The sequence below is a fragment of the Ostrea edulis genome, chromosome 6 (assembly GCF_947568905.1).
Source record: "Ostrea edulis chromosome 6, xbOstEdul1.1, whole genome shotgun sequence".
Taxonomy (NCBI): domain Eukaryota; kingdom Metazoa; phylum Mollusca; class Bivalvia; order Ostreida; family Ostreidae; genus Ostrea; species Ostrea edulis.
In genome coordinates, this window is record NC_079169.1 from 8727338 (window position 1) to 8749380 (window position 22043).

The window sequence follows — 22043 nt, forward strand, 5'->3', positions numbered from 1 at the left end:
TTTTAGCAAAATTTGAAAAATCATTCCTGTTCTGAATATCTTAAGCTAAAATCAAGATGTGTTTTTACATAGAAATATATAGGAAAAATCTTCTCAAAAACTATTGAGCCAAGAAAGTGGAAATTTACACAAAAGTACACACACTTTATCCTAATCGCGAAAAAACTTTACGCTAATCGTATCTGTAGCAAAACTTCGAGGCGGGTTTTCTTGTTAAATACGCCCAGTTTGAATAAAATCTCCAGATAAGCATTTAAAACTAGCATTTCCCATTTAATTGGTACAGAATGAATGAAGAACTCAAGACAGAAAACATCAATATCTTAAGGAGAAATATGGAAGCGTATTTTCCTGTCGCGATCTTGGACTAGGGTATCGTACTTTACCCTAGTCCGTTTCTACACAGTGACCCTGATGAAAGGCTTTACATAATATAATGGGTGGATTAACATTAAAAGATATGACCGATTTGGACCCATCCTAGAGTCAAAACCCTGGGGTGTGAAATTCAACATTTTTTGTACATCCTTTTCTACTATTCCTAAGTTAGCCTGATTAAAATCAAACCTCATCAAAATCACTGCGATTGTCCGTATATCGAGCGAAGTGAGAGGTTTTGTTTTAATCAGCCTGTTCCTAAGTATGCATTTCGATTTTATACAGTATCAGCAAACTTACACACAAATAATATATACTAAGTTTGGCCCCACCCTGAGGTCAGAACCCCTACTCCAAGGTCATCAAATTTTTGTAAAGGACTACATGTACCTGCTCTTTCTAAATATCCATTTAGTATCAATAACACTAAAGAAGAGGTTATATAAGTGTTTTTACACAAACACTATATCGTAAGTTTGGCCCTGCCCTGTGGTCAGAACCCCTACCCGTGGGCTCATGAAATTTACAATTTTGGTAGAGGCCTCCCTGCTCTACTTCACAATGCATTTCGTTTTTCTTACCCATGTACGGTTCTAGAGAAGATTTTTGAAAATTGGTCAATTTTGGACAGTTTTTATTCCACCCCCAAGAATCCTGAAATTTACAATTTTATGTCCCTCTTGTTCCAAAGATGCTTCATACCAAATTCGAAAAAAATTGGAATGATAGTTATCAAGAGGTTAAAAATGTCTATTGTTCACACATTTAATAACTGACCATGTTGGCCCCAACCTGATACTAAAACCCCTACCCCTGGGATCATCAAATTTACAATTTTATTAAAGGACTACATGCTTTTTCTAAATATCCATTTAGTATCAATAGCACTAAAAATGTTATTTAAGTGTTTTACACAAACACTATATACCAAGTTTGGACCCACCCCGAGGTCAGAACCCCTACCCCCTGGGTCATGAAATTAAAAATTTTGGTAGAAGCTTCCTTGCTCATTATTATTTTATATTCCCTTTTTCTGCTAGATGCCCAGGAGTAAAGAAGATTTTTAAAGAAATACACCAATGTTACAGATTTTACCCCAAAATTAAGGCCCCTTAGGGTGGGGTGGGTCATGAAATTTACAATTTCCAGTCTCCTTCACCTACAGATGCTACATACCAAATTTGGTCAAGATTGGCTCAGTAATTTCTGGGAAGAAGTTGTTAACGGACGACGGATGTAGACCAATAGCAATATGTCACCTGAGTGACCTAAAAATGAACAATATATTATTACTTTCTCTTCATTTATGCTACCCAGGCAAATCTTTTCAAAATGACAAATTCTTTATGAGGGGTAGCATTTCGAAATAGCCTTGGAAACATGGTGTCCATGTCCTGAGAATAAACTTTGCAGTCACTTCTGGAGCGAGTACAGGATGGGTGAAGCCAGCTTTACATCTAAAATCTGAACTGTAATTATATGCTAACGAAATAACAAGCACACCTTTAAAATGCCACTACTTATTACCAAAAATCCTGGTTTCCCAAGACACACCACCAATCAGGTAATCATACACCCAAGACTTAAACCGGTATATAGATTATTCAACAAATTGGTATGCATATCAATTTTTATTCAGAATTAGCAGTTTTTTTCCAGAAACTTTGTTACAGCTTTCTATAATGACAACAGATCTACATTCTGTGTAATCTTACATATCGCTGAACACTTTCCTTAAGCTCCTTGAATTTGACTGTCTGGAATTTTGTCATTTTCCCCTTTTTTTCCAACATGTATTAATCTCTTTTCTATAACATTTGAATCTACTGAGGTCAAAATTTAATTACTATATATGTTGCTTCAAGACTCCACGCATTCATTGAAACATAGCAAAATGGAATGCTTATGTGGATACAAAATAGCCTCTTCAAAGAGAGAAAGGAATACATTTAAATGCTTTAAAAACACTCCAAATATTTCATTAGATGCGAGTTGTGGGAGGAGGCTTCAGTTTCTTTCCCAGTCTATTTTGATAATCAACTTATTCACATAATTTGGTATCATGTGATGCAAGTGGATCTAACACCTAATTTTCATCAGATTGATTCTTTTCCTAATTTTCAAAAATTCCTGTCCAGACTATATATGCTTACAAGTGTACAATTTTTACGAAGACATTTAAATTGTGGGTTTGGAAAGACCCTGTCTGATATTAATAAAGAACATGTACATTGTGTGGATCTGACTTAGAAACAAGTATTCATATAAAAATGTAGACAGGCCTCAACTAACAAATCTTAATCACAGGTAAATTATCTTTAAAGCTGTATGGTCCGAATTACAATATTTTTTTCCATCTCGTAAAAACGCTATTAAATCATTGCACATATGTAGTTATGAGGCTGTATGACATATCATAAATTATTTCACCTGTTTTAACCCAAATTATTTGATTTTAAATCGATGTTTACAAATAACCGCGTCACTCTGCCATTTCAAGTGACAGTCACGCGACCAGTTCAAACTTTCAGATCATCGGTGGTCTTATCTGTGTAAAGCTGTGTATTTTGTTATAACAGTACCGTGCCATAAGTTTGATAGAAATAAAAATATCAAATACCTCTTAGTAATTCGTTGTTTTACGCTCTTTCAGCCTTAAAACTAGACAGTTGCGTATGAGTTAATACATCATGTTGGGATTCCCCTGACGTGCGTGGGTCTATTCATAGACGTCTATTATGGGATGATTTATATATGTACCCACTATATTTACTTTATAAATAATATTCTCAGTTTTCTTTTACATGCAGATGTTTTCAAGAATGTAATTAAGGGAAAGTTAATAACTATATAAAGTAATTAATCTGCTTTAAAGTAATTATGTACAAAAATAATACATGAACATCGGGTCATACAGCTTTAACGATTACAAATTTCTACAAAAAGTGAAACACATCCCAATTATAATTCATAACTATTAAGAATAATTATTGATTTTAACAGAAATACAAATTCCTTTCTATACAAAATCAAATACAGGGCGATTATCTTATAATGAAATCTTCAAATGCCATGATTTATGGAAGCTTTTTGACTTTTATTTAATTTATTGATCAAGATTACATGTGCTATTCTTACCCATGGCAGATCACAATTACTACATGTACCTTCCGTAGATTCTTCAGCAAATCCTTCAACTAACACGAGTTTACCATAAAAATACCGATCTACATGTACATATGTATTATCTAATTCATATACATGCAATACATAATATTGTAATTTCCGATTAATTCTATTATCTGATTAAAAGGGCATGGACCCAATTTTGGTATACCAAAAAATAAATAAATAAAAACTACTTAGATATTTAATTAACAATATGATAGCATTTAACATGTGTAAAACATAGCAACAAACCTAAATTTCAAAACCTGGCACAAAGTTGTATTTAAAAAATCTAAACTTTTTCATTTGAAAACAAGGCATGTGTACAAAGTCAATGTGTACATGGTTCGTGACTCAATATGGCACCAAAATTGATGGCTTCAGTGAAAGAAGCTTTCACAGTGATAATATTCAGTACTTTCTTATCTGCGCTTGCTCCTTAAATTGATTTATCACTAACCTACATCAAACTGTTGAATACTTTTCACAAGAGATCTTGATGTTCTTCCCTCTGCACGTATTTTCCTGGCTAATGACAGGCGTTTGTTTACAGTCCTACGAAATGCACGCACATTCGAATCACTCTAGATATAGACAAACACCTTGCTTTACAAACACGATTTTGGGAGCTGCATTTTATGTAAATACTGAGTATATCCTGTTTAACAATACTTTTAATCCACTTATTCATAAAAGATCTTTATTTCTATCACAGAAAAACTGTCAATATCAATCAATGAAAAATTGTGCCCACGCCCCTTTAAGGTAGTACATTCATGCTTTGAGGTCCCATATGTACTAGTAAAATATGTTTCTAAATCCTGTATCAGGTAGTAATGAAAAAAATTCCTGGCGATCTAACACATCTACATGCTGTGAAGATAGTCATTACCATGAAATTCATGAGAATCAAAGCATTGGTCATAAAAATTGCTCTGACATAAAGAGAGAAGATAATCACTTAAATAAGGATAGTTGATATCTTAATTAATGTTAAATACATCAATTTACAATGCACTACATGAATATAACTTTTACAAGCACACTTCAGACACTGTAACATCTACATCAGCAATACAAAACACATAAATAACATGGATGTATATTACACAAATGATTAGCATCTGATGGAGTTGAAAAACAAATCAATTGTACTGCCATTTCAATGGATTAAAATATCTTTTTAAATCTGTAAATTCTTTCCTAAATTGTTTTTCTTCTACAAAACACACACACACATAAATCATAAACAAATATAAACCTCCTCTCAAGGTAATTTACTTCTCAAAAATGAATACATCAATATGATTACAATTCATGATTTTTCAAAAAACAACTGCATACCTGTTAAATATCAGAAATTAATTTTCCCAAAGTTCAAAGATAAATAGCTACAAATTTGAAAATGAGCCAGTCAATTTAGAAACTTAGCAGAATCAAGCCATACTGCAAAGCAGAGCAGTTCATCAATATGACACAATATTTCCTAATAAAGGGGAAAACCCTACGGATACATATATTTCTTCATTGTATAAATCGAATGAACCAAGAGATTTAAATCTGTTTATTTCGTTGTATTTCTGGAAGAACAGGACATGTAAGGATTTGAAATAACATACTCGGAGAATACCGTGGAATCACTAATATAAAGATCAATGATGCTTTTACATCTAGGGGAAAATTGAAGCCTTTTTTGAAATATAGTTCAAAAACAACTTTGTATAAATGAGAAAATATTCCTAAATGAATTTCATATTATGCATAGTGAGTAATTTTCAACGTTGTATGAATCTCTCAGTCATGTTCGCAATTAAAATTCACAGACTTCCTGCTCCTGAGAGGTAATGTAATCATTTAATACAGAATTGAGAGTCACATCACAGTTGTTCAGACACCTCTACCTGTTCATCATGACTGGCTAACCTTTATTCATGCAGGGCTATAACATGCATTACTTTTGAATTCTTTCTCATTAACCAGCTGACTGACTATCTCATTAACCAGCTAGTAATCTCAACCCCTGTCACATGTGTGTGGATGAATTTTTGTTCAAATTGACCTCTGTTAAATATTAAAATTAGAAACACCCATACAAAATTGATACAAATGTTTGCTGTAAATTCACTATAAATGAGCAATGAAGAAGCATACAAGCCGCCATGACGTAGATTCCACAGTATTCAGAGTTTGGATATAGAACGGACAGAGAGACACCCCAGTAGTAATACACCATCCATTATATTCTGTCACCTCTCCATCCACTGTAATACTGATATGATTAGTCAAATACAAAACACAAAATTACATGCAAATATTCTGATTGTGTGTTCAATCATTTCTGAACATTTTGTATTAAATATACAGGTAATTCATTTCTTATCCAATTATGACACCATATATTAGTATATATCTCTAAGAGACAATCAAATGAATTTTCAGAGTATCCATTACATTCAAATTCATTGCCCTCTTCTAATGCTAATATGTTGTACATGAACCTAATTCTAATGATTCTGTGAAGCACAAACAATATTTGGTCCTCAATTAACAGAGACATAAACAGACGGATTGGCCTTCCATACACCCTGGAACACATCTCAGCAAAACAGGTTATCTTTTTTTGGACAGAACACAGACTCTTTTTCAGTTTTTTTTTTGGTAATCAGATTAATAATGCAGCACCAGCATGGGAGATTATTCCAAGACTCCATATTCTTACATCAGCACTATTAATAGACTTAATTGTAAATTTGTTAATAATAGCTAGAATCCTGTTATGTTCCATCCTCAGAATTATCCTCTAAAAATTTCACATGGGTAAATGGGAACATTCCTTTCTTTCCATTCACCTCTCCTTCCCAGAGTCCATTAGAGTTCATTTTTGTCACAATAATAATTTCACCTTTCTGAAATGATAAAAATGTTTTGAATCTTCAATACACATTTCTGACAAGAGTACCGAAAATGTTGCATAATACGCCCATGAAAAACTTATATGGGGCGCTTTTCTTACATCATGATTTATAGAACTTTGCTTCAGGTATTACAGGTAGCATCAGCCATCATCAGGCTCTGACATACTTTCTTTGTATCATATGAGTAAAAAAGTCCTTGCTTAAAAATTATGACAGGAGGTAGATAGACAAAACATGAGGTAGTTCTGGGCGTAAAATATTTTCACATTTGACCAAGTTCAATAACCTGTAAATACAGTCAGACCTCATCTCAAACTTGATGGGACCGAATTTTTGTTGTTGAGATATCAGAGAATTTGAGATATCAAGGGTATTAAACTTGAAGAATATGGTTGGGACTTATAAATCACTTCGACATATCCAAGGTATTCGAGATATCGGTGTTCAAGATACTGAAGTTCAACTGTATTCTAAATATCAAAGAAAATCAAAAATTGTCCAGAATCAAAATCCCTACAGTTTTCACATCTTCAAGCTACTTACAAAAGCCCAAAACTGTGAGAGGAGTTAAAGGGACAAACCATGTCCTCTATTTAATATAATATTTCCTAAAAACGGACTAAGTTCAACAACCTGTAATTTTCTCAAAAAATTAAGAAAATCAAAATCCTTTCCACATGTATGTCTTCAATACACATACAAATAGTCTGTAAAATCCAGTCCTCACTTGAAAATTGTGAGAGGAGTTAGTGGACAAATCACGTACCCTCCATATAACAGAAATTTACAAATAAAGGGGCAAAACCCCTGCAAAAGAGGCTGAAATGGATCAAAATTGCAACATGGTCTAGAGTGACCCACAAAGAAGCTACATTGCAAGTTTCAGCTCGATAAACAGAGAAATGAAAATAGACACCGAACAAAAAATATAAAGACCGACATATAAATAGACACAGAACACCCTGAACATCCTTATGGCTATACAGTGTACAGACATCGCTGTACCATAATATGTCCTGTCTAAAGACCGACATATAAAAAATATGTCTGCAATTTCAAAACATTTCCAAACACATATGAAATTTAATACAATTTTCTGATAATATCAACAAACAAGATGTGTTTGCGAAACACAAATGCCCCCGATAATGGCCAATTCCGAAGATGGCCAAGGTCACAAGGGCAAATATCTTGGTACCAGTAGAAAGATCTTGTCAAAAGAAATGCTCATGTACAATATGAAACCTCTAATTTTTACCATTTAGAAGTTATGAACAATGTAAAAAAAATTTTTTTTAAAGTAGGTCAAATGTCAAGGTCAAAAGGTTCAATACCAACGGAAAGATCTTGTAACAAGGAATACTCATGTGAAAAATCAAAGCTCTATCTCTTACTGTTCAAAAGTTATTAGCAAGGTTAAAGTTATCAAAAAGTAGGTCAAACTCCAAGGTCAAGGGGTCAAAAATGTTGGTACCCACGGAAAGGTCTTGTAACAAGGAATACTCATGTGAAATATCAAAGCTCTATCTCTTACTGTTCAAAAAGCAAGGTTAAAGTTATCAAAAAGTAGGTCAAACTCCAAGGTCAAGGTCACAGGGTCAGAAATGTTGGTACCCACGGAAAGGTCTTGTCACAAGGAATACTCATGTGAAATATCAAAGCTCTATCACTTACTGTTCAAAAGGTATTTGCAAGGTTAAAGTTTTCAAAAAGTAGGTCAAACCTCAAGGTCACGGGGTCAAAAATGTTGGTACCCACGAAAAGGTCTTGTCACAAGGAATACTCATGTGAAATATCAAAGCTCTATCTCTTATTGTTCAAAAGTTATTAGCAAGGTTAATGTTTTCAAAAAGTAGGTCAGGCTCCAAGGTCAAGGGGTCAGAAATGTTGGTACCCACGAAAAGGTCTTGTCACAAGGAATACTCATGTGAAATATCAAAGCTCTATCACTTACTGTTCAAAAGTTATTAGCAAGGTTAAAGTTTCAGACAGAATGACAGAATTACAAAATGACAGAAAGGACAAAAACAATATGCCCCCCGATCTTCGATCTCGGGGGCATAAAAATAACATTTTAAAATTGCCATATAGTGAATACATGTACTATAAATGCAGACCTCTAGCTTGAGTTGTGTTCGATCATATGCACTTGGTATCCTTTGGTGAATGACTACAGCATTTGCAGGAAGCTGAATCTATATAAAATAAAAAAAAATATAATAAAAAAATATAAAAAGCTGTATGGCTTGCAAATCTTGCATTTGCATAATCTTTATAATCCTAACTCAACTCTCAATCTGTTAAGCTATGTCTTCTATCAACTTGACCGGTTTATTCACAGAAATATTAAATTTGAAAGCCTTATTTCCAAGCATTATTAAAAGAAAATACAACAGAAAGAAACTACTGGTGACTCTTGATGGCTTCAACTTGGATCTTGTGAAGTTCTTGTCTCACAAAGTCTCGTCTTTTTCTCAACTAAACGAATATACTCTTTATCTCTCGAACTTGGTAAATTTGGGCCCCCTTACATATTCACTATTTTTTCACTCTCGAAATCTCAAAATGGTGATAGTGTATACATGCCATTAAGCATACAAAATAATAATTGTATTCCCTTGGACTTTAGCTAGATAATGGAATGCCTGGGCCTTGTGTGGCTGTGTGAATTACGTGTTTACATAGGTAACACAACACCCTTGCTTCCTTTTCAGGTAGATAATTGTTTAACTGGTCAGTTTTAAAGCCTATCCTGGGCTTTGTTTGAGGGTAGATAATTAAAAGAACAATTTTAACAAAGATCTAATAGCTGCACTATGTTTTGTGTAATTTTGAAAAGGTTGAAAATAAAACAGTAGAAAACAAGAGGTACTGTGAGCAATGCTCACTAAGAATACCCCCCGCTTACCCCAATCTCCCAAAGGGTGTTGGTAATAGGTATAAACTACCTCTTTTCTGAGTGTAAAAAACAAATGGCATGACAAACCGAACCATATTGCTACTTCGATGTCCAGTGTGCATGACCTTTGACCTTTTGACCCCAAAATCGATAGGGAACATCTTCATCCCATGGGTAGTCCATATGTAAGATATGGTGACTGTAGGTGGAAAGGATACCGCTTTAGAGCCCGGAAACCATATTGCTACTTCAATGTCCAGTGCGCTTGACCTTTGACCTTTTGACCCCAAAATCGATAGGGAACATCTTCATCCCATGGGTAGTCCATATGTATGATATGGTGACTGTAGGTGGAAAGGATAACACTTTAGAGCCCGGAAACCAAATTGCTACTTAGATGTCCAGTGTGCTTGACCTTTGGACCCCAAAATCGATAGGGAACATCTTCATCCCATGGGTAGTCCATATATATGATATGGTGATGGTAGGTGGAAAGGATAATGCTTTAGAGTCCGGAAACCATTGCGTCTACAGACGGACGGACAGACAGACGGACAACCCGATTCCAGTATACCCCCCCCCCCCCCCCACAACTTGTTGCGGGGGGTATAATAATTTAGAAACATACACGCCAATGAATGGAAAATATGAAGGAACATGTGATAAAAGAACTCCAGGATGTTGTAAATATGCCCTTTTAGTAATACTATGAACCACATTGGTCTGATCTTTAATTTCTGGATTGAATACATCTCCTGATCTCTCGAAGTTTTATTAAGATTCACCTGCACATGACACTTTTTGTCACAACCGTATGTTTAGGGTTAATATTTGCAAATATGTGTAGCATCAAGTTAATGTGTGGACTGTAAATGATTTCTTAATTGTCTTACATCTTTGTGTGTCTGATGAAATCATACAATAACTGGGATAACAGGTTTTTATTTTGCCAAGATAGTCCCAAGATTCTGACAAACTCCAACGAAGTCTGAGCTGAACAAGTTAGTTTTGTCTCTCGCACCCTTTCTATGCTCCTAAAAAAAATTTTGACCAAGCCATTTTTTTTTTTTTAAAAGTATTTTTTCTTTCTTAAGAAATGTGTTTAAGATTGCAAATAAGGGAAAATCTTTAAATCTTATTTGACTTATTTTTTAAAAAAAATATTATCTTGAAGTTCATTAGAGAATCACTATGAAGCCAGCAGGTTTAACATTTCCTTGTGCTATTTTTATTGTATTAAAAATAACAGCTGTAAAGAAATACACCAGTTTACATTCATTACACAATAAAACGGGAAATAGATGCAATTTCTTGGGAACATATCTATTGAATAGTTACTTACATAATAAAATGTTAACTATCAATTTTATTCCCAAAACGGTGTATGTGTGCACACACACACGTACTTATTTTGTAATGGAGATGGAGGTGACTTTGTTTATTGGTAACGTGTCCAACACAATAGGGGTATTACGGAAAACATCAGAAGAGATCAAAGGGCAAATCCAACATCTAGAGGAAACGCAGAAATCTCTGGAAGATACAGTTACCGATCTACAGTGTAGAAGTATGAGGGACAATTTATTATTTTTTGGATTAGCGGAACGTAAAAATGGCAGAGAGAACTGCGCAACACTAATAGATGATTTTTGTGAGAATCAACTAGGACTTCCTTCAGTGTCCGAAAATATTGAACGAGCACATAGACTGGGTGGGCGGAACGAAGAACGGACAAAACCACGGCCCATAGTAGTGAAATTTGCCTCATACAGAATGAGAGAAAAAGTGAGGGAGAAGGCAAACAGATTAGCAGGAACATCCTTCAGTATACAGGAACAGTTTCCAAAGAAAATACAAGAGAAGAGGAAAATGTTGATTCCTATTATGAATGAAGCAAGGCGTAATAGGAAAAGTACGAGACTGGTTAAAGACAAACTCTATATTGAAGGAGTCGAATACACCGGTCACTCGAATGCTGATGCATAGGGCAGACAGGAGAATACCCCATGTGAAAATTTGAAAGTAATATCCTGGAATATTAATGGAGGGTTTTCCACAAAAATTACAGAGCAAAATTTCAGAAATTTCATTCTCACATACGACATTATACTTTTGACTGAGTGCTGGCTAGAAAAAAACTATAACCAAAATATTGATGGTTTTGATTGTTACTTTTTCCCTAGACAAAGGAGCAAAAGTATTCAAGGAGGTGGAACAGTTATTATGATCCGTAAAAGTATCTGTAAATTTGTGAAACTTGTCAAAAACCAACACGATTCCATTATATGGCTTAAAATTCAAAATGTGCTGCGGAATTTGGATGATGATTTATACCTAGGATGTGTGTATATCCCCCCCCAAGTAATTCAAGCTTTTACCGACTTTATGATTGTGATATCTTTAGTGAATTGGAGAATCAAATAGTGTCATATCTGGCTAAAGGGAAGGTGATGATACTTGGGGACCTAAATGCAAGAACTTCAAACAAGGCTGATTTCATAGCGGATGATATACTTAATAGCGATATTTTAAGTGAAGTGGCCGAAATGATCACTTATGAGAACGACCGTATTTTGCCGGTTCGAGTCAACCCTGATGTAATACTGAACGATTACGGTTCCAAACTTTTATCGATGTGTAAATCCAGTGGGCTACATATATTAAATGGACGACATAAACAAGCAATGGACAGGGATTATACATTCATGGGAGCGAGGGGTTTAAGTGTGGTGGACTATTGTATTTCTACCCCGGAAATATTCGAGTTAATAGATAAATTCATTGTCTCCAATTTCACCACTTACTCAGACCATGCACCTTTACATCTTCAACTTAAAGCTGGGAATTTTAAATTCGAAGAGCGGCCTAATAATACCGATTTACCTTTATCTGAGAAAGTTAGGTGGGATGCCGATTCTTTAGAAAAAGCCAAATGTGCACTGATATCGTGTTATTACCGATGCGCAGTTTGGTTTTCAGCCAAAGCGGGGCACAGCTGAGGCTATATTTAGCCTGAGTTCAATTACTGATATGACATTATGTAAGAAAAAAAGTTGTACTGCTGTTTTATAGATTTTAAAAAGGCGTTCGATTCAATTGAAAGAATAAAATTATGGAAAAAACTTAGCACTGTTGGCATAAAGGGGAAACTACTTGGTATTATTCGTGTGATATATGAAAATATGAAGTCTTGTGTCAGATCAGCAGGAATGTTGTCTGAGGTTTTCAAAAATGATATCGGTTTATTACAGGGGGAAGTATTGTCACCCATACTTTTTTCATTATATGTTAATGATTTTGAGATCGAATTCTTAACAAAAGGAATGATCCCTGTACAAATACAAGAATTAAATCTGTTTGTCTTGATGTATGCAGACATGGTTATTTTTTCCGAAAGTGCTAATGATTTGCAGAGCATGCTGGATACACTTTTTACCTATACCACAAAGTGGGATCTTTCAGTGAATGTAGAAAAAACAAAAATAGTTATTTTCAGAAATGGGAGTAAAATTAGCAGTAATGAAAGGTGGCATCTGAATGGGGAGCCTATAGAAATTGTTGATAAATTCACATACCTGGGTGTTTTAATGAATTACAATGGAAAGTTTAGCACCACACAAAAGCAATTGGCCAGCCAGGGCAGAAAAGCAATGTTTTCCTTGAAATCTAAAGTCAGCCAAATGTATTTAAACACAGAAACAATGTTATCCTTATTTGATACATATGTTGCAAGTATACTTAATTACAGTTGTGAAGTTTGGGGTAGCCATAGTGCAAAGGATGTTGAAAAAGTGCACTTGGAATATTTGAAGTCTGTACTGGGTGTCAGGAAAAATACAAATAATGGTATGCAGGGCTCGCGCTGCCCATCGCATTTGTCGCATTTTGCGATTTTTCAGGAAAAAATGCAACAGAAATTCCGGAAATGCGACATGGACATTTCGTATTTTAGAAATCGCGGCGCCATCTTGGATTTCAGCTGTTGGCATCCAAACAGGGCTGTTTTACCTGTGCAGAATGTGGATACCCTGCCGCATGGGAACAATAGAGGTAGGGGTGTCTTGTTTATTTAGCAGTTTACACAAGACAAAAGGTTGATCCTCTGTGTGCAGGTAGGTGTGAATGAAATGAACTTTACACATGCGAGTTGCCTACATATCAAAATGAAAATAGAAATAAAGTATTTTGTGTAGCTTACTGGGGAGCTACCTGTTTTAGACTGGGAGGAATAAAAAGCGTGTGACTATGCACACAAGCTAGTTAATGGAAGATACTTATCAATAATTTGTTTTTATTTGTCAATAAAATCATATAAAATTTAATTTGTCGGTACAAAAACAATTTCATCTACAAAATTAAATTATTGAATGTTCAGCTACATTTTCTAATCCATTTGACGGTAGTATAGTTTAAAAATGGGGGAATGTCGGGGAAATTGTATCATTCTTTAGGTCTTTGGTTTGATCTATATGGAAAATGGCCATGAGGAAACGCAAAATTGTAGGTTTTTCTGACATTGCTATGCTGTCATCTTTTGACTTCACATCATCTTAAGCCATTTAAAAATTTATTTCAGACTTCCCGAGTTCCCTTTTCTACAACATGATGATATTTACTAAAGGACTGCCTTGCCATTAAAGATTTCAAGATGAAAACAGGATTCTTCAGTGAATTCTTTGAAGAATGTGATGTTGTGAAACTATGATGATGTGTTATGTAATACATTAATTAATCTTCAGTATCTTTGTCATCAGTGACTTTTTATAGACTGCAAATTTAATGTTAATGATGAGTATTATATGTCATTTGCACTACTAACATGATTAATAAACATATAGAAACTCTTTATTGTTTTTATTCAATGTAGCCAGTTATAGGCTATGGAATACCCCCTATTTTTATCCCAGCTGGTATGAAATAGAATTGAATCAACTTAGCCAACAACAATATTTAAAAATAAAACCATGATTGTGCTGCAATGTCATCTAGATTGACTGATAAGCAATCTGCTAAAATACAATATCATATAGTGATTTATGATAAAAGCTGAACAAAGCTATGTTCTAAGAATAATCATAATATATATGATATGTAGTATATGCCCTCTTGAATAATATACATGAAATATAGATAAATATAGATAAACAGTATGAGTCGATGCACACGCGCCAGGTTGCGACACAAAATTTTGGTCCAGTGTGAGCCCTGGGTATGGTGTATATAGAAACAGGCAGACTGCCCATGAACATTGTTCGCTGGTTTAGAATTTTTAAATTTTGGTTTAAATTATTACAAAGTGAAAATTGTATTTTGAAAACATGTTACAAAAGTTTACGTGAAGAAGCAGACAAGGGTGGAAATCGTGTGATTAATTGGGCTATCCATATAAAAAACAAACTATTTGATATAGGTTTGGGTCATATTTGGTGTAATCAAGAATATAATGGCGTATATTGTAATACTTATTTCCCAATAATTAAGCAAAGAATTTCTGATATTTTTGTGCAGAGTATTGTTGAACAAATCAACTCCTCACCAAGATGTAAAATTTATATGTACATTTATGACTATTTTTCATTGCAATTTTACTTGATGAAGGCTATACCACATGTTTATAAAAAACATATTAGTAGAATTAGAATGTCTTCGCATAATCTTGCCATTGAGAGTGGACGTCATTTTAATGTAGCAAGAAATAACCGCTATTGTAAACTTTGTAATTTAGATATTGAGGATGAATTTCATTTCATTTTAAAATGCCCTTACTTTATTGAATTACGCAGGAAATATATCAAGAAGTATTATTGGAAAAACCCATCTGTTTTTAAACTTATACAATTATTAAGTGTAAAAAATTTCAAAGAGTTGTGTAATTTGGGGAAATATCTTTACTGTGCCTTTAATTTACGTAATGATTTACTTATGTAGCATTCTCTGTCTATAAATTCACATCAGTATTGTGTAACATACCATATAATGTCATGTCATGCCATACTATACAATTGTTAACTTGTTTATTATTTTTGTAAACATGTATGCCATAAGACGTATGTCTTCAGCAATAAAGAATAATAATATTGTTTTCTATACCTCTTTGATTAGCTGGGCTGGAGATGGGGGTGGAGATTACTGTACTAATTTTGTTTACTATACCTCTTTGATTGGCTAGGCTGGAGATGGGGGTGGAAATTACTGTACTAATTTTGTTTACTATACCTCTTTGATTGGCTGGGCTGGATATGGGGGTGGAGATTACTGTACTTATTTTGTTTACTATACCTCTTCGATTGGCTGGGCTGGAGATGGGGGTGGAAATTACTGTACTTAATTTGTTTACTATACCTCTTTGATTGGCTGGGCTGGAGAGGGAGATGGAGGTGACTGGGGAGGTGGGGGAACAGCGACCACAGGGGGACCGTTGGGATCAATCTGAAAGAAAAACGTTAATACCATGTAAATGTAACAGAAGTAAAGAAGTTCACTATATGTTTTCAACACAAAACTACATGATATTTCCGTTTCAGATTTTCACTATCTACAGAATGTTTGTTGTATATACCTGCTACAATATATCAAATTGTCTGTTGTTTTTCTTTATCAAACTAACCTTAGAGACATAATTCAAGTTCTGGGACCTAATACACATTTTCTCTGTAATTGTTTAGTTTTTTCCCCCTACTTTTTCTACTACTTTGAGATATTGGTACTGGGACCTGATACACATTTTCTCTGTAATTCTTCCCCATACTTTTCCCTTGTTTTTAATCATACTAACCTTTGAGACATAGGGTACAGGGACCTGGCCCACATTTCCTCTGCTGTTTCTACAGGTCCACCAGTCTTTTTCATCCTTAGAAATGACGTCTAACACCTCGCTCTTTCTGAATGGCAGATCCTCGGGGTCCTGGTAAGAGATAATATTTTTTAAATCTAAGTTTAAAAAAAATTGACAGATTATAAAAAGAGTCATTGAAAACTAATGGCGAGTTGTTAATTCAAACTGATCCATTTTGCTTCATAAATAGAAATTTGGTAAAATCATAGTTCAGACTCTCTTGAAAGAACAAAATTCGTACATTCAAATAATAATGACATGATGTGCGAGGTCATTTCTAAATTGTAAAGATGAAAATGGTCAGAGCTGGAATTTAATGGTACTATTCAACAGTCCACACTAGCAAGCACATTTTTCCACGCTGTACTTACTCTGCCTGGAAAATCAAATTTGGCAACAACCTTGTCCCTCGGTGCCTGTGATAGAACAGAGAAATTTGCTATAAAATTGAACAATTTACATACTACCAAAGGATATCTATAATTTATACTAACATACGTGTAAATTTCCTGGAAAATGACAATACTTGCAACATACAGTACAATGACATTTTGGATAAAGTGAATGGATTTCTCCTTCAGAGACTTACAGGCTTGATAAGTGATGTAGTGTCTAGATAGTGTGTTTTGTAAAAGCTTAAAAGGCTAGCAATGTCGGAAAACTCTTGGTCACCAATCCTGAACCTTGTCCCTGTCCCCACGTGGACTCTGTTTATTATGTAGTGACTAATTTTGTTTTCTTCTCTGAAAAAGAGACGAATGACAGAAAGTCAATATACATGTACTGAAAAATGCATAATGGAGATATAAAACTCATAATAATAACCAAATGCTGAATCTGTTCACAGCATGAGATAGCCAGGATCAATCCAGTCAGCATTGTTTTACAAAGGTAGGCTGCCCCATGCTATATGCTGTGTCTAGTGATTTTAAATGAACTTCAATCTACATTTGAATGCAATGAAAATATCTATTTGACAAATTTAATGGTGTTGAACAAACTTGAACTTAAACTACCATGACTATATAAACATTCTGATACAGACAGATGAAATTCAAATTAGAATTTGCTTATTACACTTTACATTCATTATTTAATGAAATCCATATTCACATCACACGCTTTACATATATGCATGCAAATTATAACATAATTTAATCATATCTACAATCTTTGTATGTTTAGCTTCTTATCTATGATCACAGTTCGCACTTACTTAACACAGAGTACAAAATCTCCCTTTATGGATTGGCTGTCACGGACCAGAAAGACACCAGAATCTGTAGGGTTCAAAATCTCATTTGTCTCTTCCCTGGACAGGGTTCCGAAATACCAACTGAAATTTAGAAACCAATGAACCATGATGACCTATTGCTATTCATCCATAATACCTGGACTAGGAACAGTCCAATGAATGGAGACAAAAGGAGTGGAGAAGTTTTACTATTCCTTTGTCTTATTCCAGGAAGACATGAAGTATGACAGGGCATTTTTTTTTAAAGTTCTTCCATGTCCATGTTTATTGTGTATCTTTGTTATCATAGCATCAATATTTCTAAGCATAGTCATTGGGGGAAAGGGGGGGGGAGGAGAGGAGGAGGAGACTGGCCACCTTTTCTTGTTAACAACCACCATATTCTGTTATATATCCAAATAAAGATATATTTGGTGACACACGCACCCCCATTCTTATGACAGAAGTGAATGGCAAGAATATAAGACCAAACTTAGAACTGTATTCTTCCCATGATTTCAGAAATATAAGTTCAGGGAAAATTTTCTTGAGGCAATACTAGGACTTCGAATATTTGCAAATTAGTTAAATTGAAAATTTTACATGATTTTGAGGGTGTGATTTAAGTCAAATTTGATTGCATGTTTTGTACAGATTATTTGCTTAGTCAAATCCAAGAATAGGTATACATGTATAAAGTTTTATCTTAGTATTAAAAGCATTTTATACACTTTTTTTTCAACATTTACAGTTTCAGATTTGGTTGAAAAATAACAAATTAACAAAAGAAACAGTATCAGTACTTGAACAAAGTGTGATATTTTCAACTTTCCAGGGTTATAGGTATACTTTGCTTAAAATATTGTATATGGTTGTATATATGACGGGTCGAAATTAACTTTTTTTCACTACTAGCAAATTTTAGCTAGTGGATTATTTTCCAACTAGCAAAATTTAGCTTTTACTAGCATTTTTCAATCGATTGCTGTTTTACATGAATTTAAGAAAACAAGCATGTCTCTTTATCAAAATATAGGGAAAATCTTTTAAAATCTCCTTTAAAGTGCAATAATAAAAATAAGATTGCGAATTCTTTCATTTAAAACACTTGTGCGGCGTACTCGCTGTCCAAAGATCTACCATCTATTTACAACATCATGTGGATTGAAATCTTGAAGACTGTTTGTGCCAATTCAAACTATATGTTCAAAACTTTTGGAAATTTCATCTAAAAAATTCTAGTTGAAAAGAAAACCCTGCAAACTCGAAGTACATGTATTTGACTATAGAGTACAGAAGGACACCGCGTGAAACGGTGACACTAACACTGTCATTTGTTGTTTCATGTAGACACGGACGAGATCAACATGCTTGCTATCTAAATCAGACGTCACTGAGATGCCTGAAGTGTGCTTGAAGTACTTAGACCATCTTCGACATCACTGACTGAGATGACCTTGGCCTTAGTTATTTATTCGATCTACGTTTACTTTTTCAATACTTGTATATTCATTCTGTAAAGTGTTTCTATGCACAAGACAAAATTATTGTAAACTTCAAAGTACAGCCAATAAACCGTCGTTTTTTTCACTCGCAAAAAGTTGCGATCACTTGTGATTTTTTTACTCGCAATTTCAATTTTTAACTCGCATTTAGCAAGTATTTCCCCTTAATTTCGTTGCCTGTTCTTGACAAACACATATTTAAAAGTGTGACATCTATTTACAAGATAATTCCAATGAAAATTTCCTCCTTTGTATCAGACAACTGAAACTTAGTGTGTATAAATGCTCACTTTTTGTAGAGTCTGTAACCCTATTTTTAGTAAAGATGGTTATGAAATCATTAATTGATGAAATGTATTTTCTTTCTTATTCATCAGGACTTGGAAAGCTACAGTCATATTACGAAGAGTTTATTTTAGAAAGCCGATTAACAGTAAATTATCAGAAGTCTAATAGCAGAGTAGAGTGTGTAGCCCTATACAATTAAATAATTGAATAATGGTCACTGAAATAATGATAACATAGAAATCATTTCTATGTTAACATATTCAATGACCATAACAAGGAATTTTAAAACAAAAAAATATTTTTGCAAGGAAAGTTAATTGTAATATGTAATTAAGTTAAATGTTAAATGAAATAAGTTTTGTCTTATAAGAACAAAAAGAACCATTAATAGGTTTCCAAATTTATCCACTTTTAAGAAAATAAGTGTACTAATCACGTTTGATATCTCATTGTGACGGGTGTTGGAAATTCAAAATTATTTCCAATGGGACCAAATAACCCACAGCAAAAGGGTCTACACAAGACCTTCCAAGGCAATGTAGGCCTAAAAATTACTCATCATTTTTTTAAAGAAAAAAATCATTGTTTTTCCCTACCAGATTGGGTAAAATAAGTTCATTTCACGAAGGGTGTCTTAAGTGTCACAACTCAATTGCATTTACAGTATGAAACAATCCCGTGATGATCCGGGTTAGAATATGTCCTCATGTGATAACCAAAGGAAACATTTCAAAATGTAATTTTTAAGAAAAGCAAATAAAAATGCCCCCCTTGTTTCTACGGAAATTACCCTTATGCAGGGTTTGACATTTACTTTCTTGAGCACTAGACCAGTCGGGCTACTTCAAATGATATTTACTAGACATGACCTTACATCCACTAGCCCTGACAAACTTTCCAGAGAAAAGAAACCCTGATGGTTTCTCCATATTTAAGTACTCAATTCAAATGACAAACGTTAAGTTTAAACTAAAACGTACTTAATTGTCTCAAAAACATTCAATTTGATGCTTTTATTTTCAAACGCATTTACTATTTCTTTAAATTCTACTCGGCACGGAAATTCTTTAGTCTTTTGTTAGAATAAAATGACCTTAACCGCTTTTTTAAAATTTCTTTTTCATAAGCCCTACTTTGTTTTTTCCCAACCTACTCCTTTTTTCTCTCTCAGAACATCCTTCCTTGAGGACGAGAAGTCGAGACATTCCCGCACATGTGTCAACAACGAAAAATGGCTATAAGTTAAAAATAAGATATCTTATGGTTTAAAATAAAGTTTCATGTTTATTTTTTCAACACGACCAGTCGGACTAGTACATGTAAATCAACATTTTACCCGACCGGACCTATCATTTAGTAGACTCGGTCGGTCGGGCCTTAGTGTCAAACCCTGCTTATGTGCAAAATTTCTACGGTTCGAGTATTAGATATCATATGTTTTATGAAAGTAATTAAGATGTATATATAAGTACCAATATCAAGTAGTGCTGTGCGATATTACCGGTTAACCGGTGAATCCCGATTCCGTTGACAATACGTATCACAATATTTTTTTTGTAAATAATGATTCAGATTCAATATTCTATAAATTCCTCATAATAAATAAGTTACCTGCCCCTGGTTTAAAGTTTAAAATGGCGGCAAATTAAACTGATCGTGAATGTCTGAATGAAAGAGCAAAGCTCCTATAGTATGCATTACTTCACACTAAAGAAAGAAAATGAAATAGTTGTAACAGTTATGGCTGTATAAAAAGGTGAAGATAAAAAACAGTGATCAATCTCAGAACTCCTAAAAGGAATACAGAATAGAGAGTTGGACAAACACGGATCTGTATGTGATTATTGTTAACAAAAACGATGGCACTACAAGCCAATCACATGTGGAAGCACCAAGTGCTGCAATGTTAGCATCAATTTGAGTCAAAATAAATGGGATTGTGTCAGGTTGTATCAACTTCTCCCCCTCCCCCGAGTCATGTTTAACTTTCTGCAAGGATTAGTAGTGGATTTGAATTGAATATCCTAGCAAGAGCCCAAGAGCTACAGCAATAACTGAACAAATAGCCTACAAATCTTTTAACTTGAACCATTTTTTGATTCAGCTATTCATTGTCAATGTTCATCTATAATATTTCAAGTAGATTGAAAGAAATATCAGAAGATAACTGTTTTTCTTTTATTTCATCAAGATTGTTAATAACTGTGATATATTTCAATACAATATTTAATATCGCAATACGATTTTTGGGTTGCAATACCCAGACTAATATCAAGAAAACGTAATTACACATTAACACCCATCCATCTCAATTATGTAAATAGTTTTAAATCTGAGTCATAACATGACATAGTACTAGAATTCAATCATTTCGTAGATGAATAATTCAATTCATTTACACAAATAGTTCACAAATCAATTGACAATCTTAATAAAATGTGCGTATACGGATATACTTTAAAAGTAAATAAGAAACAGAATCAACTCGAATATAAACATGATTTTCATTGACAGTGTCAACTTATCATAAACAAGAGGAGGGGCAGATTTATTACGAGTTTGCACTTGACATGTCAATACTTACCTGTATTTATCTTCTGGGTCAAATTCACCTGCCATTTTAGGGGGTACAGTGATGATGTACTTTAGTTAGAACCCACCATTGATACTATATCTGTCTTCTTGTCCAGGAAGCTAAGTGGGTTCATAAACAAATATGGCGGGGTGTCATCCGGGAAATTTCGTCAGCGCAAATCTAGTCTCTAAACAAAATCAATGTTGAATTCACAAAATAGACAATTCCTACTCATATATTTTACTG

The 22043-nt window shown here is 34.0% G+C and overlaps 2 protein-coding genes across 2 annotated transcripts; one reads left to right on the forward strand and one right to left on the reverse strand.

The window, feature by feature from the left end:
* Positions 1 to 1994: 1994 nt before the first annotated feature.
* On the reverse strand, positions 1995 to 21979 carry LOC125646137 (adapter molecule Crk-like). The gene is made up of 8 exons (XM_048872299.2): positions 21807 to 21979; positions 17412 to 17531; positions 16785 to 16938; positions 16567 to 16611; positions 16136 to 16264; positions 15703 to 15789; positions 8579 to 8656; positions 1995 to 6452 (listed from the first exon to the last, which is right to left on the reverse strand). The coding sequence occupies exons 1-8, from the start codon at positions 21839 to 21841 to the stop codon at positions 6321 to 6323; spliced, it is 780 nt and encodes a 259-aa protein (XP_048728256.1). The 5' UTR covers positions 21842 to 21979; the 3' UTR covers positions 1995 to 6320.
* LOC130047118 (uncharacterized) lies at positions 11480 to 14431 on the forward strand. The gene is made up of 2 exons (XM_056141483.1): positions 11480 to 13410; positions 13937 to 14431. Exons 1-2 carry the CDS (start codon positions 12543 to 12545, stop codon positions 13996 to 13998), a joined length of 930 nt encoding a protein of 309 aa, XP_055997458.1. The 5' UTR covers positions 11480 to 12542; the 3' UTR covers positions 13999 to 14431.
* Positions 21980 to 22043: the final 64 nt, after the last annotated feature.

What these genes read in the sequence shown, in the direction of transcription:
- LOC130047118 (XM_056141483.1), top strand. Translation starts at nt 12,543, where the DNA reads ATGAAGTCTTGTGTCAGATCAGCAGGAATGTTGTCTGAGGTTTTCAAA. An exon ending in GCCGCATGGGAACAATAGAG is followed by an intron (nt 13,411 to 13,936) that starts GTAGGGGTGTCT and finishes AATTTATTTCAG; the next exon opens with ACTTCCCGAGTTCCCTTTTC.
- LOC125646137 (XM_048872299.2), bottom strand. Translation starts at nt 21,841, where the DNA reads ATGGCAGGTGAATTTGACCCAGAAGATAAATACAG. An exon ending in GACCCAGAAGATAAATACAG is followed by an intron (nt 17,532 to 21,806) that starts GTAAGTATTGAC and finishes TCTAAATTTCAG; the next exon opens with TTGGTATTTCGGAACCCTGT. An exon ending in AATTTGATTTTCCAGGCAGA is followed by an intron (nt 16,265 to 16,566) that starts GTAAGTACAGCG and finishes ATCTCTTACCAG; the next exon opens with GACCCCGAGGATCTGCCATT.